General features: G+C 45.2%; 1 protein-coding gene across 1 annotated transcript in view; it reads left to right on the forward strand.

Moving 5' to 3' along the window:
* The window catches only part of LOC135057195 (uncharacterized), a 166,218-nt gene extending 146,673 nt beyond the window's left edge, over nt 1-19,545 (forward strand). The window contains exon 20 of the mRNA XM_063963091.1: nt 17,690-19,545. Within this exon, the coding sequence (XP_063819161.1) occupies nt 17,690-19,476 (1,787 nt within the window). The 3' untranslated portion in view covers nt 19,477-19,545. The remainder of the gene's footprint in view (nt 1-17,689) is intronic.
* The last annotated feature ends 1,497 nt before the right edge of the window (nt 19,546-21,042 follow it).

The following is a 21,042-nucleotide window of genomic DNA, read 5'->3' on the forward strand; positions in this document are numbered from 1 at the left end:
TATGGTACGGTTCCATGGGCCTGTAGCTCGTGCACGGGCTCGGTAGTATATGAGGGGGAGTGTTATTAAAATTATTTACGTATACTCCCCTCGGACCCCTCAGGGTCGCAAGAATGTTATTTTGCCTGGTTATTACTCCCTGCTGTCGACGACTACTGGGTTTCCTGTTGACCTTAAGGTTTCCTCTTAGATCCACAACTGGGGCATTCATTACATGGTCATACACATTCCAAACACATTAATGTCACTAGGGACCCGAGGGTTCCGGACAATCCGCTTATATGTATGATATATATATATATATATATATATATATATATATACATATATATATATTTAGGATATGTGTGTAATTGTGTATTACATTATGTATATTCATATTGTGATTTATAATGAATGCTGAAGTAATAGTATTACTTCTCATGTGCTGGCCGCTCTGTTGATGAAGCTCTAGGTCGGCCATGACGAGTTGGTCTCAAATCCTATCGAGGAGTCCGAATGTTTATTCTTTTCTCGACAAGTTTAGAATACTGCGAAAGTCAACTCCTGGTCGACACGGGGCCCGGTCACAAAGGATCGTATACAGGAAGCTAAGTGATATTTTATTTCTATGCTTTGAGCTTATTTGCATTACATGCACATGAGGGAGTGTTTGTATACGGAAAGACATCCGATAGATTTACCCTAAAGAGAGAGGGGATGTTCCTTATGTTGGTTCTTCTCTATAACATTGCGACAGGCTGTCGTGCGACTACAGGAGGTATGGCCAAGGGAATACTGAGGTTGACTCCGAGAGATGTTGGAGTATTTTCCCTGTGTAGGTGTAACCACTGTTTGGGGATGCCTTAGTGAAGTTGCTCTCGGCTGATACCACTGGTAAGTCTACCTTCGTGAGATAGGTTCCCTCACAACAGTTGATGACACATTCTTTTGTGGGATGCAGTCGTTTAAACCGGTTCGATTCCGTTCTTTTTTCCTTTTCTGTGCAGGAAGGTGAAAAGGTAAGAGTTCTGCAGCCTTGTTAGGTTCGCAGAAGCGGATGTCATTTTCTGTTCCTACCACATCCACTACATGTCGCTGAGTCTATCTGGCTGGAGCCCACTCCGGTGGAAACTTGTCTACTACTTTCCGTTGGTCCAGGAATAGACTAGGACCTGTCAGTAAATTATAGAATCCTAAGGGGGACATTCTGGCGTTACAGATGTTTCCCCTCACTGATTTTTCTAATAGATCTTGCCGTTTCCCCTCTGGAAGGGGAGGTAGTACGCGACGCCATACCAGAGGTGGGTCAGGCTCAGGGCATTGTCCTGCTGTCCCTGTTTTACAAAAAAAAAAAAAAGGACTAGAGGTTTAAATGCGTTGTTCTTCGCATTCAGATTACCTGGGTGGATATCCAGGATTGTCTTTGCTATTTCACCAGAGTGATGGCAGTGGGATGGTATTCTTTCAATAGTAAGAGCCATTGTTGTTCTATACTAGGACACTCTCCTGTTTAAAGGCGAGATCAAGACACAAGTGGTGAAAATCGTTGTTTTCTCTCTGACTGTTCTTCAACACGGGAAGGCTGTTATTCCCAACGACTCAGGCGTCGGAGGTGGGTATCAGAGTAGATACGAAACGGTTGAAGTTCTGTGTGTTCCTGTGGAAAGAGGTCTGAGGATCCGGAGTCGGATCAGATTTGCAGTGACAATCTATCAATATGTTCCGTTGATGAAGATGATCAATGCGGCCTAAGAGGCCTTTTCGGTGAGCAGGTCAAATGCCAGAGTGATTTTCACGGGGCCAGTTGGAAATGTGGTCCGGGTCTCACCTGCGCAAGCGCCGGAATATAATCCTAATGACCAGGTTTTCGCTCCTGTGGTGTCGGCTCAGTTCTCACCTCCTAGAGGGACGAAGGTTCGGAATCCAGGATGAGATCCTGGGGTCTATGCATGCAGATCTCCGAGACTGGGGAGCAGTCCGTCCAAGGGAAGTTTTTCCAGAGGAAAAGGTCGAGCTGGGAAGCTTGTCTAAAATAAGCTTTCTTGAATTAAGAGCTATTTTCAATGAACATATGCTTCGTGATCTGCCCGTGTTAATTCTGTCAGACGACTTGACAGCAGTGGTGTAAGTAAGCCGCTAGGGCAGAACATGGAGAAAAGCGGCAATGGCAGATGCCGAAAAGGTTTCCGCTGGGTGGAATGACTGGTAAACGCTATTGGCGGCCTTCGTTCCGGATGTGAGCGTCAGAGAAATAGATTCCTCTGCAGGCGCGATCTCCATCCGGGAGAAATACGATCGTCATCGAGAAGTTTTCGCTGAAGCGACAAGTCATTGAGGAGTGCCTCCATGGGACATGTTGGCGTCTTGCCTCAACGAGAGATCTCAGAGATATTGTTCCTGGTCAGAGGACACCTTGGGTGTTTTCAATTGGTATATGTGTCCCCTCCGTTTTCGCTCTTATGAAGGTGATAAACGTAAGAAGAACAAAGGTTCAGGTGATCCTCATTGTTCCGGTCTAAATGAGGAGGGCTTATTATCCAGTGCTTCAGGATTTACTCATAGAAGATCCCTGACCTCTCCCTCTATGTGGGGAACTGTTACAACAGGGTCCGGGCATGTATCAAAACTTACCGCGGCTGCGTTTGGCGGCGTGGCGGTTGAACGACATATCCTCACCAGAAATTATATTCTCAGTGAAGTCATTTCCACACCACTTTGGGCTAGAAAAGAAGTAACGGCAGAGCCTTACCACCGTGTTTGCGGAAAATGTGTGTCTTGGTGTGAAGAAGGCTATTATGGAAATTTTCAGCTGGGTCGTTCTTCTCCATTCTTTGCAGACAGGTGTGGGTGCAGGCCTAAAGTTAGGCTCCATTTCAGTACGGTTTTGGCCTTGTGAAATTTCTTTCGAGAAAGAAGTGGCAACCTTTCCGGAAGTTCGGACCTTCGTGGAAGGAGTACTGCACATCCAACCTCCATTTGTGCCCCATTGGCACCGTGGGACCTTCACGTGGTGTTGCGTTTTCTTGTATCAAGATGTTGGAACCTTTATGAAAGGTTGTGTTAAAGTTTCTCTCTTGGAGAGTGGTCATAATTTTGGCTTTGGCGCCCGCAGGGCGGAGGTCGGAAGTATCAGCTGGGTATCACAAGAGCCCCTGTTTGATTTTCCAGGTGGATAGAGCGGAATTAAGAACTCGGATAATAGTTCTGAAATAAGTGGTTTCGGTGAAACCTGCCTATTGATGCCTGGGGTTGCTTAAGCATTGGCTGATTCAAGGTCTCTCGATGTAGTCAGGGCTTTGAATATTTAGGTCGCTAATTTGGCTTAGTTTGGGAAAACAGAGGCTGTGTTTGTCCGGTATGCCCCAGCATGGTTGGGGCGCCTGCGTATTTGCAGTCTGTTACACGCTAGATCTGTGATACGATTCGGCGTGCTCGTTCTACGGCTAGATTGCCGTTACCGAAGTCGGTGGTGACCCATTCTACTAGGTAGATGGGCTCTTCTTGGGCAGATGCCGAGGAGTCTCGCCGGTTCAACTTTGCCGAGCGGATACTTGGTCGGGTACAAACACTTTGGCTAAGCTATACAAGTTTGATACCCTGGTTGATGGGGACCTCATGTTTGCTCAATCGGTGCTGCAGAGTTGTCCGCACTCTCCCGTCCGGTCTGGAGCTTTGGTATAAACCCCATGGTCCTTACGGAGTCTCCAGCATCCTCTAGGACGTCTGAGAAAATAGGATTTTAATACCTACCGGTAAATCCTTTTCTCTTAGTCCGTAGAGGATGTTGGGCGCCCGTCCCAGTGTGTACTGTATCTGCAGTTATTGGTTATGATTACACTCTTGTGGTGTTTCTTTTCGGTCAGGCTGTTGCTGACTTTGTGCATGCCATGGCTTGTGGTGTCTTATTATTGGTTGTGTTGACACACTGGTTGTGTTACATATTTTCTCAGCATGTGGCTGTGTATTGTTCATTGCGTTGGCTGGTATTCTATTGAATGCCACGTTCTGCGGTATGTTCGTGGTGTGAGCTGGTATGACACTCACCGCGTTTAAACAATAATTTCTTTCCTCAAAATGTCCGTCTCCCTGGGCACAGTTTTCTAACTGAGGTCTGGAGGAGGGGCATAGAGGAAGGAGCCAGTTCACACCCATTCAAAGTCTTATAGTGTGCCATTGACTCCTGCGGATCCTGTCTATACCCCATGGTCCTTTTGGAGTCCCCAGCATCCTCTACGGACTAAGAAAAAAGGATTTACCGGTAGGTATTAAAATCCTATTATAACTGGCCAACAGTGAGAAGCCATTGAGAGTTGATTTTCTCTAGATGGGTCCAACCCATCCCAAGTTCTTGACAGTCAGATTCAAGGTTTTACTCAGAAACTGAATGAACTCTCAATCCGAGTGGTCTATCAGAGATCAAGTTAAAGAACCCAAATTAAACCTTTCAGATCGGTTTTTCGGAGATTGGAGGAAATTCTTTAATTTTCGTGAAGCCTGTAAATTATACTTTAAACTCAGACCACAATCCTCTGGTTCTGAATCTAAGTGTGTTGGAATAATTATTTCTCTGCTACAGGGAGATCTGCAGACCTTGTCTTTCACTTTACAGCCAGATTCCAAGCACTCCAGTCAGTAAATGCCGCCTTCTCAGCAATGGGACTCCTGTGTGATGACCCTGATAGGGAAGCATCCGTTGAAGCACATCTTCGGACACTCAGGCAAGGGCTGAACCCAGCTGAGACTTATTTTACTGAGTTCAGAAGATGGACAATGGATTTACGGTGGAACGATCTGGTTCTTAAGAGCCAGTTCAGATTAGGCCTCTCAGAACAGATCAAGGATTGCCTTGTCCAGTATCCTGTTCCTGAAACTCTGGACAGTCTTATGCAATTGGCCATCCGGATGGATAGACATTTCCAGGAACAGAAAAGGGAGAAAGAGGGCAGTCTTCCTCCTCCCCCGTTTTTCCGAAGATTTTGGTAAACCCATGCCAATGTGGGCCTTCCAGTTATACACTCAGGAGGGGTGTAGAACGGTATGCCGGCGCTCGGACTCCCGGCGACCAGCATACCGGCGCCGGGAGCCCGACCGCCGGCATACCGACAGCGGGGCGAGCGCAAAGGAGCCCCTTGCGGGCTCGCTGCGCTCACCATGCTGCGGGCACGGTGGCGTGCTACGTGCGCCACACTATTTTATTCTCCCTCCAGTGGGGTCGTGGACCCCCACGAGGGAGAATAGCTGTCGGTATGCCGGGTGTCGGGATTCCGCCGCCGGGATCCCGACATTCGGCATACTGAAGACCACCCCTCAGGAGAGAAATAGAATTCATACCCAGGGCCTTTGTCTAAGTGAAGTCAGAGGGATTCACTTAGGTTTATCTGCTAGCTCACCGTCTAATTCCATCTTTATTCTGTCTGAAGTTTTCTCTGGCAGAAGAGTTAAAATGTTGGCCTTCTTGGATAGTGGAGCTGCCGGGATCTTCATGGACTTTAATTTTGCCTCTTCTCATAATGTTCCCATTGAACCGTTGGAATTGGCTATTTCCATCTGTGGGCTTAGATGGTAGTTCCTTGACTAATGGGCAAGTCACGTCTCAGACTACTCCACTCCAATTATCTGTGGGGGCTCTTCATTCAGAAATTTACGCTTCTTCTTAATTCAGTGTCGTTTAGCTCCATTTGTTCTTGGGCTACCGTGGTTTAGAAGACACAATCCTGTGGTGGACTGGAAGACGGGAGATGATTCGCTGCGGGCCATAATGTAGTGCCAGTTGTCTCTCACTGCCTGTTACTGAATCTTTACCAGTACCGTACCGGGCCTTTCAAGATGTCTTCTCCAAGAAAGAAACTGATATCCTACCTCCACATCGGCCATAAGACTGTCCATTTGATCTTATTCCTGGTGCTAAACTTCCTAAAGGAAGACTATCTACTCTCCCCATTCCAGAAACACAAGCCATGGATCAGTACATCCAACAGATCCTTGCCAAAAAGGTTTTATACATCCCTCAAGGTCACTAGTAGGAGCTGGATTCTTTTTTGTGGCCAGAAAGGACTGTTCATTAGACCCTGTATTAACTACAGAGCCCTGAACAAAGTCACCATAAAAAATTCCTACCCTTTTCCTCTAATTTCTGTACTCTTTGATCAACTCCGCAAAGCAGTTATCTTTTCTAAAATCAACATATGTGGAGCATACAATCTTGTCCTAATCAGAAAATAGGATGAATGGGAAACTGCTTTTAATACTCAGGGCACTACGAGTATTTTGTTATGCCATTGTGTCTGTCCATGCCCCAGCAGAGCTTGTTAACAAGGTTCTTTGAGAGTTCGTGGACACATTGTTGTGGTGTGCTTAGATGGCATCTTAATCAATACTCTGTACTTGTCGGAACATCAATGTCATGTGAAGATGGTCCTGAAGACATTACATCAGCATGGTCTTTTTGCCAAATTGGAAAAAAGGGAGTTTGAACTTGAATGGTGTCTTTTTTAGTTTATATTCTTTCCCTTAGAGGCTTCCCGTGGATCCAGAAAAACTCCAGGCTGTACTGAAGTAGGCATGTCCGTCCAGCCTTAAAGCAATCCAGTGCTTTCTAGGTTTTGCTAATTATTACCAAAGATTAATTTGCTCATTCTCCAACATAGTAGCTTCAGTGGTTGAATTAACTAAGAAGGGAGCAGATACTCTATACTGGTCACCTCAGGCTCTCCAGGCTTTTGAGAATCTTAAGAAAGCGTTCATGTCTGCACCAGTCTTACGGCATCCTAACTCCGATGTTCCTTTTCTGGTGGAAGTAGATGCCTCTGATGTAGGAGCTGGATCAGTCCTCTCACAAAAGGATCCTAAGGAACTAAAATTTCATCCATGTGCTTTCGTCTCCCAAGAAATGTAATTCTGCTGAAAGAAATTATGACATAGGGAACCAAGAACGCTAGCTATAAAATAGCCGTTTGAAAATTGTCATAATTGGTTAGAAGGGGCAAAGCGTGGTCACCGTCTGTACTGATCACAAAAATATGTCTTCTGTTGAAGCTGCCAAAAGATTGAACCCCAGACAAGCCCAATGGGCATTATTTTTTTACTCAATTTAACGTCATTATTACATTCAGGCCTGGGCCAAGAAATGTCAAAGCAGATGCATTATCCCGCAGTTTTTAGCCTGTATTTATTGTCACATGCAGTCAGGTGGCCAACAATGACGCAGGACACCCGATAATTTGTTTTAGCCTGTGTAATTTGTGCCCAGAACAAGACACCCTGGAGATCTCCTGTGGGGCAGCGTCTTCCACTCTTAATTCCCATGAGGCCATGGTCCCATATTTCCATGGATTTCAGAGTTGATCTTCTGCTCAGCTCTCAATTCAATACCATCTTGGTACCGGTTGATAAATTCAGTAAGATGGCTCATTTCGTCCCTTTGTATAAACTTCCAAGTGCTAAGGAGTTGTCGTTTTTTTTTCCGTTCGGCATAATTTTAAATTACATTGGTTGCCTCTTAATATTGTTTCAATCAAATAAACTCAGTTCATCGCAAGATTCTGGAGGACATTTTGTTCCAGCTTGCAGATTCATATTAGTCTTTCCTCTGGTTGTCACCCTCAATCCAATGGGCAGATGGAACGGGTGAATCAAGCCCTGGAACAGTATATTCTTTGTTTCATTTCTAAATATTATAATAACTGGTCTAAGTGTCTATAGGCTGAATTTTCTTACAATAATTCCTGTCATTCAGCAGCCAAGATTTCACAGTTTTCTTCAATTATGGATATCACCCTAAAGCCAATGCCTTTGACCCTGTACAGAGACAAGGGGTGAATTCCAGTTTAGTTGGCCGCTTTAGAAGTGTCTGAAAAAAGGTGCATCTGGAGACCTTGTACATTTAAAGTTGGAGACAGTTTGGCTGTCGACTCAAAACATCAGGCTTCATCAACCTTCTCAGAAGTTGGATCCTATGTTCATTGGACATTTTCAAATTATTGAACGGATTAATCTTGTGGCTTTTCGTCTTCAGATACCTGGAGCCCTTAAACTCAATAACATATTTGATTGTTTCTCTAACGTCCTAGAGGATGCTGGGGACTCCGTAAGGACCATGGGGATAGACGGGCTCCGAAGGAGACATGGGCACTTTAAGAAAGAATTTAGTTCCTGGTGTGCACTGGCTCCTCCCTCTATGCCCCTCCTCCAGACCTCAGTTTGATACTGTGCCCAGAGGAGCTGGGTGCTTTTCAGTGAGCTCTCCTGAGTTTACTGATAGGAAGTATTTTGTTAGGTTTTTTATTTTCAGGGAGCTCTGCTGGCAACAGACTCCCTGCATCGAGGGACTGAGGGGAGAGAAGCAGCCCTACTCTCTGAAGCTAGGTCCTGCTTCTTAGGCTACTGGACACCATTAGCTCCAGAGGGATTGGTACGCAGGATCTCACCCTCGCCGTCCGTCCCAGAGCCGCGCCGCCGTCCCCCTCGCAGAGCCGGAAGATAGAAGCCGGGTGAGTATGAGAAGAAAAGAAGACATCACAGGCGGCAGAAGACTTCATGATCTTCACTAGAGGTAACGCACAGCAATGCAGCTGTGCGCCATTGCTCCACACACCTCACATACTCCGGTCACTGTAAGGGTGCAGGGCGCAGGGGGGGGGCGCCTTGGGCAGCATTTGGGACCTCATGTTGGCAAAAGTACACATATATACAGCTGGGCACTGTATATATGTATGAGCCCCCGCCAAAATTACTGTATAAGCGGGACAGAAGCCCGCCGTCGAGGGGGCGGGGCTTCTCCCTCAGCACTCACCAGCGCCATTTTTTCTCCACAGCACCGCTGAGAGGAAGCTCCCCGGACTCTCCCCTGCTGATACACGGTAGAAGAGGGTTGAAAAGAGAGGGGGGGCACATAATTAGGCGCAAAAGCTATACATACAACAGCTACTGGGTTAACATTAAGTTACTGTGTTATTCCTGGGATATTATAGCGCTGGGGTGTGTGCTGGCATACTCTCTCTCTGTCTCTCCAAAGGGCCTTGTGGGGGAACTGTCTTCAGAAAGGACATTCCCTGTGTGTGTGTGTGTGTGTGTGTGTGTGTGTGTGTGTGTGTGTGTGTCGGTACGCTTGTGTCGACATGTCTAATGAGGAAGGCTATGTGGGAGAGGAGCGGGAGCAAATGAATGTGGTGTCGGCGCCGACACCTGATTGGATGGATATGTGGAAGGTTTTAAATGATAATGTTAATTCCTTGCATAGAAGATTTGACAAGGCTGATGCATTGGGACAGTCCGGGTCTCAACCCGTGCCTGACCCTCTGTCGCAGGGACCGTCAGGGTCTCATAAGCGCCCACTATCCCAAAATTGTTGACACAGATACCGACATGGATTCTGACTCCAGTGTCGATCACGATGATGCAAAGTTACAGCCAAAATTGGCTAAATCCCTTCGATATATGATTATAGCAATAAAGGATGTTTTGCACATCACAGAGGAAACCCCTGTCCCTGACAGGAGGGTGTATATGTATAAGGGAAAGAAGCCTGAGGTAACTTTTCCCCCTCACACGAACTGAATGAGTTATGTTAAAAAGCTTGGGAATCTCCAGATAAGAAAATGCAGATTTCCAAACGGATTCTTATGGCGTATCCTTTCCCGCCAACGGATAGGCTACGATGGGAATCCTCCCCTAGGGTGGACAAAGCTTTGACACGCTTATCCAAAAAGGTAGCCCTGCCGTCCCAGGATACGGCTACCCTCAAAGATGCTGCTGACCGCAAACAGGAGGTTACCCTGAAGTCCATTTATACACATTCAGGTACCTTACTAAGACCGGCATTTGCGTCGGCCTGGGTGTGTAGTGCTGTAGCGGCATGGACGGATACCTTATCTGAGGAATTGGATACCCTAGATAAGGATACTGTATTATTGACCCTGGGGCATATAAAAGACGCTGTCCTATATATGAGAGATGCTCAAAGAGACATTAGTCTACTGGGTTCTAGAGTCAACGCTATGTCGATTTCTGCCAGAAGAGTCCTGTGGACTCGGCAATGGACAGGTGATGCCGACTCAAAAAGGCATATGGAGGTTTTACCTTACAGGGGTGAGGAATTGTTCGGTGAAGGTCTTTCGAACCTGGTCTCCACAGCTGCTGCTGGAAAGTTACATTTTTTGCCTTATGTTCCCTCACAGCCTAAGAGAGCACCGCATTATCAAATGCAGTCCTTTCGTTCACAAAGAAACAAGAAAGTCCGAGGTGCGTCCTTTCTTGCCAGAGGTAGGGGCAGAGGAAAGAAGCTGCACAACACAGCTAGTTCCCAGGAACAGAAGTCCTCACCGGCCTCTGCAAAATCCACTGCATGACGCTGGGGCTCCACTGGTGGAGTCGGGCCCGGTGGGGGCATGTCTTCGGAATTTCAGCCACATGTGGGTTCACTCCCAGGTGGATCCTTGGGCAATAGAAATTGTGTCTCAGGGTTTCAAGCTGGAATTCGAAGAGGTGCCTCCTCGCCGGTATTTCAAATCGGCCCTACCATCTTCCCCCCAAGAGAGGGAAATAGTGTTATACGCAATACAAAAATTGTATCTTCAGCAGGTGGTGGTCAAGGTTCCCCTCCTTCAACAGGGAAGGGGTTATTATTCGACCATGTTTGTAGTCCCGAAACCGGACGGTTCGGTCAGACCCATATTGAATTTAAAATCTCTGAACCTATACTTGAAAAGGTTCAAGTTCAAGATGGAATCGCTAAGAGCGGTCATCGCAAGCCTGGAAGGGGGGGATTTTATGGTGTCATTGGACATAAAGGATGCGTACCTTCATGTCCCCATTTATCCACCTCATCAGGCGTACCTAAGATTTGCGGTACAGGATTGTCATTACCAATTTCAGACGTTGCCGTTTGGTCTCTCAACGGCCCCGAGGATTTTCACCAAGGTAATGGCGGAAATGATGGTGCTCCTGCGGAAGCAAGGTGTCACAATTATCCCGTACTTGGACGATCTCCTCATAAAAGCGAGATCAAGAGAGCAGTTGCTGAACAGCGTATCTTTCACTGAAAGTGTTACAGCAACACGGCTGGATTCTCAATATTCCAAAGTCGCAGTTGGTTCCTACGACTCGTCTACCCTTCTTGGGCATGATTCTGGACACGGACCAGAAGAGGGTTTGTCTCCCGATAGAGAAGGCCCAGGAACTCATGACTCTGGTCAAGAACCTATTGAAACCAAAACAGGTGTCAGTGCATCATTGCACTCGAGTCCTTGGAAAGATGGTGGCGTCATACGAGGCCATTCCCTTCGGCAGGTTCCATGCAAGGACTTTCCAATGGGACCTACTGGACAAGTGGTCCGGGTCACATCTTCAGATGCATCGGTTGATCACCCTGTCCCCCAGGGCCAGGGTGTCACTACTGTGGTGGCTGCAGAGTGCTCACCTTCTCGAGGGCAGCAGATTCGGCATTCAGGACTGGATCCTGGTGACCACGGACGCAAGCCTCCGAGGTTGGGGAGCAGTCACACAGGGAAGAAATTTCCAGGGTCTTTGGTCAAGTCAAGAGACTTGTCTTCACATCAACATCCTGGAGCTAAGGGCCTTATACAACGCCCTACGTCAAGCGGAGACCTTACTTCGCGACTGACCAGTTCTGATCCAGTCAGACAACATCACCACAGTGGCTCATGTAAACCGCCAAGGCGGCACAAGGAGCAGAGTGGCAAAGGCGGAAGCCACCAGAATTCTTCGCTGGGCGGAGAATCATGTAAGCACACTGTCAGCAGTGTTCATTCCGGGAGTGGACAACTGGGAAGCAGACTTCCTCAGCAGACACGACCCACACCCGGGAGAGTGGGGACTTCATCCAGAAGTCTTCGCACAGATCGTGAGTCGGTGGGAACTGCCACAGATAGACATGATGGCGTCCCGCCTCAACAAAAAGCTACAGAGGTATTGCGCCAGGTCAAGAGACCCTCAGGCAGTAGCGGTAGACGCCCTAGTGACACCGTGGGTGTTCCGGTCAGTCTATGTATTTCCTCCTCTTCCTCTCATACCAAAGGTGTTGAGGATAATAAGAAGAAAAGGAGTGAGAACAATCCTCATTGTTCCAGATTGGCCAAGACGGACCTGGTATCCAGATCTGCAGGAACTGCTCACAGAAGATCCGTGGTCTCTTCCTCTAAGACAGGACCTGTTGCAACAGGGACCCTGTCTGTTCCAAGACTTACCGCGGCTGCGTTTGACGGCATGGCGGTTGAACGCCGGATCCTAGCAGAAAAATCATTCTGGTTGAGGTTATCCCTACGCTGATAAAGGCTAGGAAGGAAGTAACAGCAAAACATTATCACCGTATATGGCGAAAATATGTTTCTTGGTGTGAGACCAAGAATGCTCCTACGGAAGAATTCCATCTGGGCCGTTTCCTTCACTTCCTACAAACTGGAGTGAATTTGGGTCTTAAATTAGGTTCCATTAAGGTCCAGATTTCGGCCCTATCCATCTTCTTTCAAAAAGAATTGGCTTCTCTCCCAGAAGTTCAGACTTTTGTAAAGGGAGTGCTGCATATTCATCCTCCTTTTGTGCCTCCGGTGGCACCTTGGGATCTTAACGTGGTGTTAAGTTTCCTAAAGTCACACTGGTGTGAACCACTTAAAACGGTGGAGTTGAAATATCTCACGTGGAAGGTGGTCATGTTATTAGCCTTGGCTTCGGCTAGGCGAGTGTCTGAATTAGCGTCTTTGTCACATAAAAGCCCCTATTTGGTTTTCCATTTGGATAGAGCAGAATTGCGGACCCGTTCGCAATTTCTGCCAAAAGTGCTTTCATCTTTTCATATGAACCCACCTATTGTGGTGCCTGTGGCTACACGTGACTTGGAGGATTCCGAGTTACTTGATGTGGTCAGGGCTTTGAAAATTTACGTAGCCAGAACGGCTAGAGTCAGGAAAACTGAAGCGCTGTTTGTCCTGTATGCATCCAACAAGATTGGCGCTCCTGCTTCAAAGCAAACTATTGCTCGCTGGATTTGTAACACGATTCAGCAAGCGCATTCTATGGCTGGTTTGCCGTTACCAAAATCGGTCAAGGCCCATTCCACTAGGAAGGTGGGCTCTTCTTGAGCGGCTGCCCGGGGGGTCTCGGCACTACAGCTGTGTCGAGCCGCTACTTGGTCGGGTTCAAACACTTTTGCAAAATTCTACAAGTTTGATACTCTGGCTGAGGAGGACCTCATGTTTGCTCAATCGGTGCTGCAGAGTCATCCGCACTCTCCCCCCCGTTTGGGAGCTTTGGTATAATCCCCTTGGTCCTTACGGAGTCCCCAGCATCCTCTAGGACGTTAGAGAAAATAAGATTTTACTTCCCGGTAAATCTATTTCTCGTAGTCCGTAGAGGATGCTGGGCGCCCGTCCCAAGTGCGGACTTCTTCTGCAATACTTGTATATAGTTACTGCTTACATAAGGGCTATGTTATAGTTGCATCGGTCTTGAACTGATGATATGTTGTTTTCATACTGTTAACTGGGTAGTTATCACAAGTTATACGGTGTGATTGGTGTGGCTGGTATGAATCTTGCCCTTGGATTAACAAAATCCTTTCCTCGTACTGTCCATCTCTTCTGGGCACAGTTTCTCTAACTGAGGTCTGGAGGAGGGGCATAGAGGGAGGAGCCAGTGCACACCAGGAACTAAATTCTTTCTTAAAGTGCCCATGTCTCCTGCGGAGCCCATCTATCCCCATGGTCCTTACGGAGTCCCCAGCATCCTCTACGGACTACGAGAAACAGATTTACCGGTAAGTAAGATCTTATTTTCTTCCTCAATCTAGCCTTTGGTGGGGGTGGGGTGGGGTTGGGGGGGGGGGGGGGGGGAGAGGAAGGAAGGAAGGGGCAGGTTGTGAAAGCTGCTTGGGTGAATGTGCAGTGCTTTTGCCTGCAGCGAAAGAATCTGTTCCATTTTTCCTGGTCCATGTGTTCCCCTGCTAGTCGGTGGTCTTGTCTGTTCTAGTGAAGCATATCCTGCAAGCTGATCCTGCTCCAACTCCAACATTTCCTGCAAATGGGTCCTGTTGCAACTCCAGCACATCCTGCAAGCTGGTTCTGCTATTACTCCAGTCTTTCGGTACAGCTACAAGTTGTATCCTGTACCTCGTGATTACTTCATGATTTACATAAGCCCTTACTGTTCCGAGCATAGGACCAGGCGGTCACCTAAGTACCGGTAAGCGCACTTGCTTTATGGAACAACGGGTGACTGTTAGCTGCTTAAAGGACTCGCTAGAATAAAGCTGGGTACACATTCGACAACTATGGGCCTTATTCAGCATGGTTCGCTAAATGGCAAAATTACAAGTCGGACAGTTATTGTCAGACTGCACATGCATTGCAAACACATTGTGCTTGCACGAAGATTGAAATACGATCGCAGCTATAGTGAAATATGATCGCAATTTGATTGACAGCTAGTAACCATTTGTAGGTGGCGTTTGTGGACAGTGATTGGAAAAACGCAGGCGGATCATGCCCATTTCCTGGGCATGTTTCTGACGTCCGTTGAAAAAACATGGCACTGGTGTGATTGCATTCTCATTATTCTGAGTAGCCCTAGGTCAGCCACAACTGTCGCTGGTACTCGGTTTCTGCGACTCGATTGCAATTCTGCAAATGCATATGCAGATTTGCTGTCACATTGGTGGACGTCTTTTACCATTCAGGGCGGCTCTTTACATGCAGTTTTCAGTAGTAGCAGTTTTGAGAAGATTGCTATTTCAGTCTCAATAGCGATCCAACTTGAATAAGGCCCTATATCGGGGGATGTTTGTCAGTCCCGCATTGACTTTCACCTAACTCTTGAACTAGGTAAATGCTCTGGACTTCTGTGCAGACTATGATACATATCATTATACTACTATAATCTGTGTTTATGAGCATTCTTCAGCAACACTTGTATATAGTTTTTAAGTATTCTCAAAATAACATATATTAAACATGGTTCTACTCTTATCCAATTGTACCTTCATTATCTCTAGAGCAGTTTTCTCCTCCCTACATTTCTTTTCTTAAATCCACACACGCTCCCTCTTGCCCTCTTTGCTCTTCCAGTGACTGTTGCCTCTTTTCCTTGATCACCACTTCGGCCTTCAGGATTTCAGCGGTGTTGTTACCAAATTCTGTAATCTCCCCACATCTAATAAGACTCAAATTTGATTTCCCAGCCTTTAAACCTCTCTTCATTGAAGATGACTACCCTCCTCATTCAACTCTGCTACGCTTTACCTAATATGTCTACCTATGTCTCCGTCTAGAATGTAAGCTCTCAAGAGCAGTGCCCTCCTTTGTGCATCTATATGGTTTTATCATCAGCTATTCCAAGATAATCCAATCATCATGGTCCATAGCTTTTTCAAGATCAGCACTCAATGAAGCCTGCGTGATGTGGGTTTGGCAGAGTTAACAAAACAACCACCTTATCTGTATACGGAAATGATTAAACTTTCCGCTATCACTCATACTCACTATTAATTTGCCATCAATAATTGCCACCACAGAAGTTTGTTCAGGAGCGGCACACTCCACGTATGAAATTTCTGATCTCTCTACACAATTACAATTATATCCCAGATATCATTACTCACATAACTCATAGTACAGATATGTAGCATGTATTAGTTGACTCCACAAGCAAAATGGTTCCAATAAGAATCACAGAGGCTAATCTTATTAAAGTAAGTTTAATATGAGAGAGATACAATGCTTAAAGCATATACAAAAACAATAAGAATGACATACAAAGACAGTCTTAAGCAAATAAATGTAACAGAAGTCGCACTTACATGAATCTGTAGGGAGACGCAAGAAGATGGAGTAAATCCCAACATCAAATTGGGTACCAAGAATTGTACAAAGTTTCAGAGTTCTACATGATCGTTTATGCCTGCCTTGGATGTCACACAAACCCCTTCTGCTGTCTGATGGGCGTGTGTAGAAGCTAATTAGGTTTTATGACCCTCGGTCCAGAGCATGCTTATATCTCCGCATGGGTACAACAGAATAGAATATGGGGTTCAAATAATACAGCATCTTATTACCAACAAATAGCACATGTGAATACATTATATAAGGGATCTTTACAAGTTATAGTATTGTCTCATGTGTTCAGTATTCCTAAATGGAATTTTGTCTTGGCTGGAGGGGTCTTTGGTACAGGATAAGGGTCTGTGACATTTAACCGATCTTGAAGGAATTTGGGAGAATTAAAATGTTATGTGAACATCAACATATTATTAACAAGAGTCACCATACAAACCTGACCTTCCCATAAACTTATCTGCTCCCTGATCTGAGCATCTCTCTACATCTGCTTAACCCCCTGTCTCCAAGCAGGTCATGGGGAACAATCAATAAACTTGAAGAATGATCATGTTAAATACCCATATTAACTTATGGAATTCACATGTGATATGATATGATTTTCTATCCCCTACACTAACCGTGTGTAATCATAGAATTATAATAATCGGGTATAATTTCGGGATGCTGTCAATATACCAGCAGTCGGGATCCTGGCATTCAGTAGACCGATAGAGGAATTCCGACAGCCAGTAAAACATCCCACCCGGATCGTGGCACCACGTCACTAACCGAGTGGGAATAGAACCTGTGGCAAGTGAAGCGAGCCACCGGGCCTGATGCGTGGCGTGCCCGCGAGGGGGATTCCGGCAGAAGGGAAGCCGCTGTGGTTACAGTGACAGCCAGCATCCCGTCTGCCGGAATATCATAATGTGTTCTACTATTTCTAGGGTTCCCTGGTACGTATATGATTGTTTCATGGACTACCACTTGTTCTTCTGGGGTGGTCTTCAGTTTGCCGACTGTCGGGATCCCGGCGCACAGTATACCGATGCCGGAATCCCGACAGCCGGCATACCGACACTTTTTCTCCCTCTTGGGGGTCCACTACCCCCTGGAGGGAAAATAGATAGCGCCACCGTGCCCGCAGCGTGGCGAGCGCAGTGAGCCCGCAAGGGGCTCATTTGCGCTTGCCCAGCTGTCGGTATGCCGGTGGTCGGGATTCCGGCGCCGGTATGCTGGCCGCCGGCATACCCTACTACACCCGTTCTTCTGGCCAGAGGAATTGTTTGCTTAATTAAACCTCTCTGTAGCACACGATTCTTATCTGATAATAGGTATTCTTGTTGTGTCCTTGTCTGATTATCTGGGATGTGTATGACTACAGATGTTCCCCACGTATCTGATCCTGTTTCAAACAGTCCCAGAAATTACACAGTTCTATGAATATCAGAAATACATTCCAGGATTACTGTAACTATTGGGCAGACACGGTAACCATTCTGTGCTGCTGCATTTACAGATTTTCTTAGAATACTTGTCTATATTGCACATTATTGTGCTGGCCTGGCAGCAGCAGTTTTTTGTCTATTCACACGCTTTCAACTTTATATTCATGCATATTAATATTTCAGTTCTGCAGCCACATATACCTTTGATGTTGCAAAGTAAATGGCAGCACAGGCTTAGGAAATTAATAAAGTAGACATGTATACACTACTATAATTATAGCAACAGTATAAGAGTCAATAAGTTAAAAATTATACCATGAAACGTATTGAATTAGCTCCTTTCATGGTAATTTGGGGATCTTTCAGTCTTAGTAGAAAAATGGATCTTGTTATAAGGAAATGTTAATATTTTCATGTTTATTTTATTCTCTGCAGATGGACACTGCAAGAGGAATACCTCAGAGGAACGTCTGTGTTTATCGCCAGATGGTGACATCACAGATGACATCACACAAGTTTCTCTAGGAGAAAACTCTATTACTCCAATGACAAATTCAGTACTACCTGGTTCACATATGTCATATGTTCCCGCTTATCACGAGGAAGGTTCCCCTGATAGTTTCACATCTATTACAGCTCTTAAAGTAGATAAGACATATATTACCCACCAGCCAAGTAAGGCAAGTGAGCAGCAATTTCCATGTGCTGAGTGCAGGAAATGTTTTACACATAAATCGCAACTTATTATACATAATAGACTTCACACAGGTGAGAGACCGTTTCCATGTTCTAAGTGTGGGAAATGTTTTACACGGAAAGCACATCTTGTTACACATCAGAGAAGTCACACAGGTGAGAAAACATTTCCATGTTCTGAGTGTGGGAAATGTTTTACACACAAATCAGATTTTGTTACACATCAGAGAAGTCACACAGGTGAAACACCATTTTCATGTTCTGAGTGTGGGAAATCTTTTACATTTAATTCACAACTAATTATACATAATAGACTTCATACAGGTGAGAAACCATTTCCATGTTCTGAGTGTGGGAAATGTTTTGCACGGAAAGCACATCTTGTTATACATCAGAGATGTCACACAGATGAGAAAACATTTCCATGTTCTGAGTGTGGGAAATGGTTTGCACATAAATCACATCTTGTTACACATCAGAGAAGTCATACAGGTGAGACAACATGTTCATGTTCTGAATGTGGGAAATGTTTTACATATAAATCACAACTCATTAAACATAATAGACTTCACACAGGTGAGAAACCATTTCCATGTTCTGAGTGTGGAAAATCTTTTGCACAGAAATCACATCTTATTATACATCAGAGAAGTCACACAGGTGAGAAAACATTTCCATGTTCTGAATGTGGGAAATCTTTTGCACATAAATCTATTCTTGTTAGACATGAGAGAAGTCACACAGGTGAGAAACCATTTCCATGTTCTGAGTGTGGTAAATGTTTTGCACAGAAATCTGTTCTTGTTAGACATGAGAGAAGTCACACAGGGGAGAAACCATTTCCTTGCTCTGAGTGTGGGAAATGTTTTGGATATAAATCACAACTCATTATACATAATAGACTTCACACAGGTGCAATACCATTTTCATGTTCTGAGTGTGGGAAATGTTTTACACATAAATTACAACTCACTATACATAATAGACTTCACACAGGTGAGAAACCATTTCCATGTTCTGAGTGTGGGAAATGTTTTACACAGAAAGCACAACTGGTTTTACATCAGAAAAGTCACACAGGTGAGAAAACATTTCCATGTTCTGAATGTGGGAAATGTTTTGCACATAAGTCTATTCTTGTTAGACATGAGAGAAGTCACACTGGTGAGAAACCATTTCCATGTTCTGAGTGTGGGAAATGTTTTACACAGAAAGCATATCTTGCTATACATCAGAGAAGTCATACAGGTGAGAAAAAATTTCCATGTTCTGAGTGTGGGAAATGTTTTGCATATAAATCACAACTCATTATACATAATAGACTCCACACCGGAGAGATACCATTTTCATGTTCTGAGTGTGGGAAATGTTTTGCTCGGAAATGGGTTCTTCTTAGACATGAGAGAAGTCACAAAGGGGAGAAACCGTTATCATGTTCTGAGTGTGGGAAATGTTTTACTCAGAAATCATCTCTGGATAAACACCTTAAAACTCATCGAGAAAAAGCAACTTCAATGAACCATTGATACTTGAAATCTTATGGGTGCCATTTATATTAATGATAAAAAAATAAACTCCTTTACAGACTGTATAATCAGAAATATTTTGTTGACACCCTGTCAATGTAATAAGCATTGGTGGAATGTATATCATTAACGTAAGCTTAGAGCAGATCTGTCGTGGATCTCATTGTGGTTTTCTTTTTCTATTACACTGAGTAACACTCATTTTATTGGCAATCATATTAGAGTATTCTGGGGTAAGTTTGTAGTTCTGATTCCAAATAGAACATTGATTTTGCTGGATTGGCTCTAGTTAAATGGACGAGAAACAAGAAAAACACAATAGACAGCACGAAACCACTCAAATACCAATTGTCAACTAACTGCGGCCGATCACTTATATACAGAGGGGGAATATACTGAAATCATCACAGAGATTAGAATATTCTCGCGTTCACCTTGTAGAATGTTCCGGTCGATTCCCATATGCACGTATGGCTAAATTCCCAATTGAGGATATCCATTATGTAAAGAACAGTCAATTCCAAAAACTTTCATTTTTGAATGCAGCAACCCCAACATACCTATATTTAAAAACAAAGAATTATTGTTTTGCGCTGGTGGTTTTAAAAGCCGCTTCCTTAAAGTTCTTTAGAAATTTAAATAAGTGGAAATGGAACGCAATATGGAAATTATTATTATTATTACATTTTATTTATAGGGCACCACAAGTGTTTTGCAGCGCCATACAAAGGACAGTACAGAGAGACAAAACTTAGCATTACAGTAAATAAATAACAAAAATGGAGTACAGGTAACAAAGAGCACCACAATTCTCAAAACATAATACAGCTAAGATGTAAGTAGCGTGGGAGTAATCATTATACTACTTGGGGCTGGCGGCCATAGATAGAGATGAGCCTTTACTAGTAGGGGAGAAAGTAGGTAAAGATGGTTGCTGAGTAGGGGAGAGCTGCGAGTGAAATGTGTCGAAAGGGCTTTGACAACAAGAGGAAAGAGAGCCCTGCTCTGAAGAGCAAACAATCTAGTGGGAAGGGGCGACAGACAGATGACATGAGGTGCAAACAAGCGGGAGGAAGCCTGATGGCAGTATGCAAGCAAAGCAGAGATGTTCAAGGCATGGGGCAGAGGGATGGAGGATGAGCCTAAGGACTAGGTTATGCATCGGAGGGGTGTGCTTTGATAAATAGGTGGGTTTTCAGTGCCCGGTTGAAGCTTTGCAAGGTCGGGGAGAGTCTAATGGAGCGAAGGAGTGCAGCACGGGCAAAATCTTGAATTCGTGCATGGGAAGCAGTGATCAGGGCAGAGGAGAGGCGACGGTCATCGGCCGACCGTAGTGGGCGGGAGGGAGTATGAAGGTAGAGGAGGTTGGAGATGTAGGTAGCAGTGGAATTAGAGATGGCCTTGTATGTGAGGGTGAGGAGTTTGAAGAGGATTCTGTAGGGGAATGGGAACCAGTGTAGATTTTGTTGAAGGGGGGTGGCAGATGTGGAGCGGCGGGAGAGGAAGATGAGCCTAGCTGCGGAGTTGAGGACAGATTGGAGGGGAACGAGATTGGAGCAAGTGAGG

This window comes from Pseudophryne corroboree, chromosome 3 (genome assembly GCF_028390025.1).
Source record: "Pseudophryne corroboree isolate aPseCor3 chromosome 3, aPseCor3.hap2, whole genome shotgun sequence".
In the NCBI taxonomy this organism is placed as follows: Eukaryota; Metazoa; Chordata; class Amphibia; order Anura; family Myobatrachidae; genus Pseudophryne; species Pseudophryne corroboree.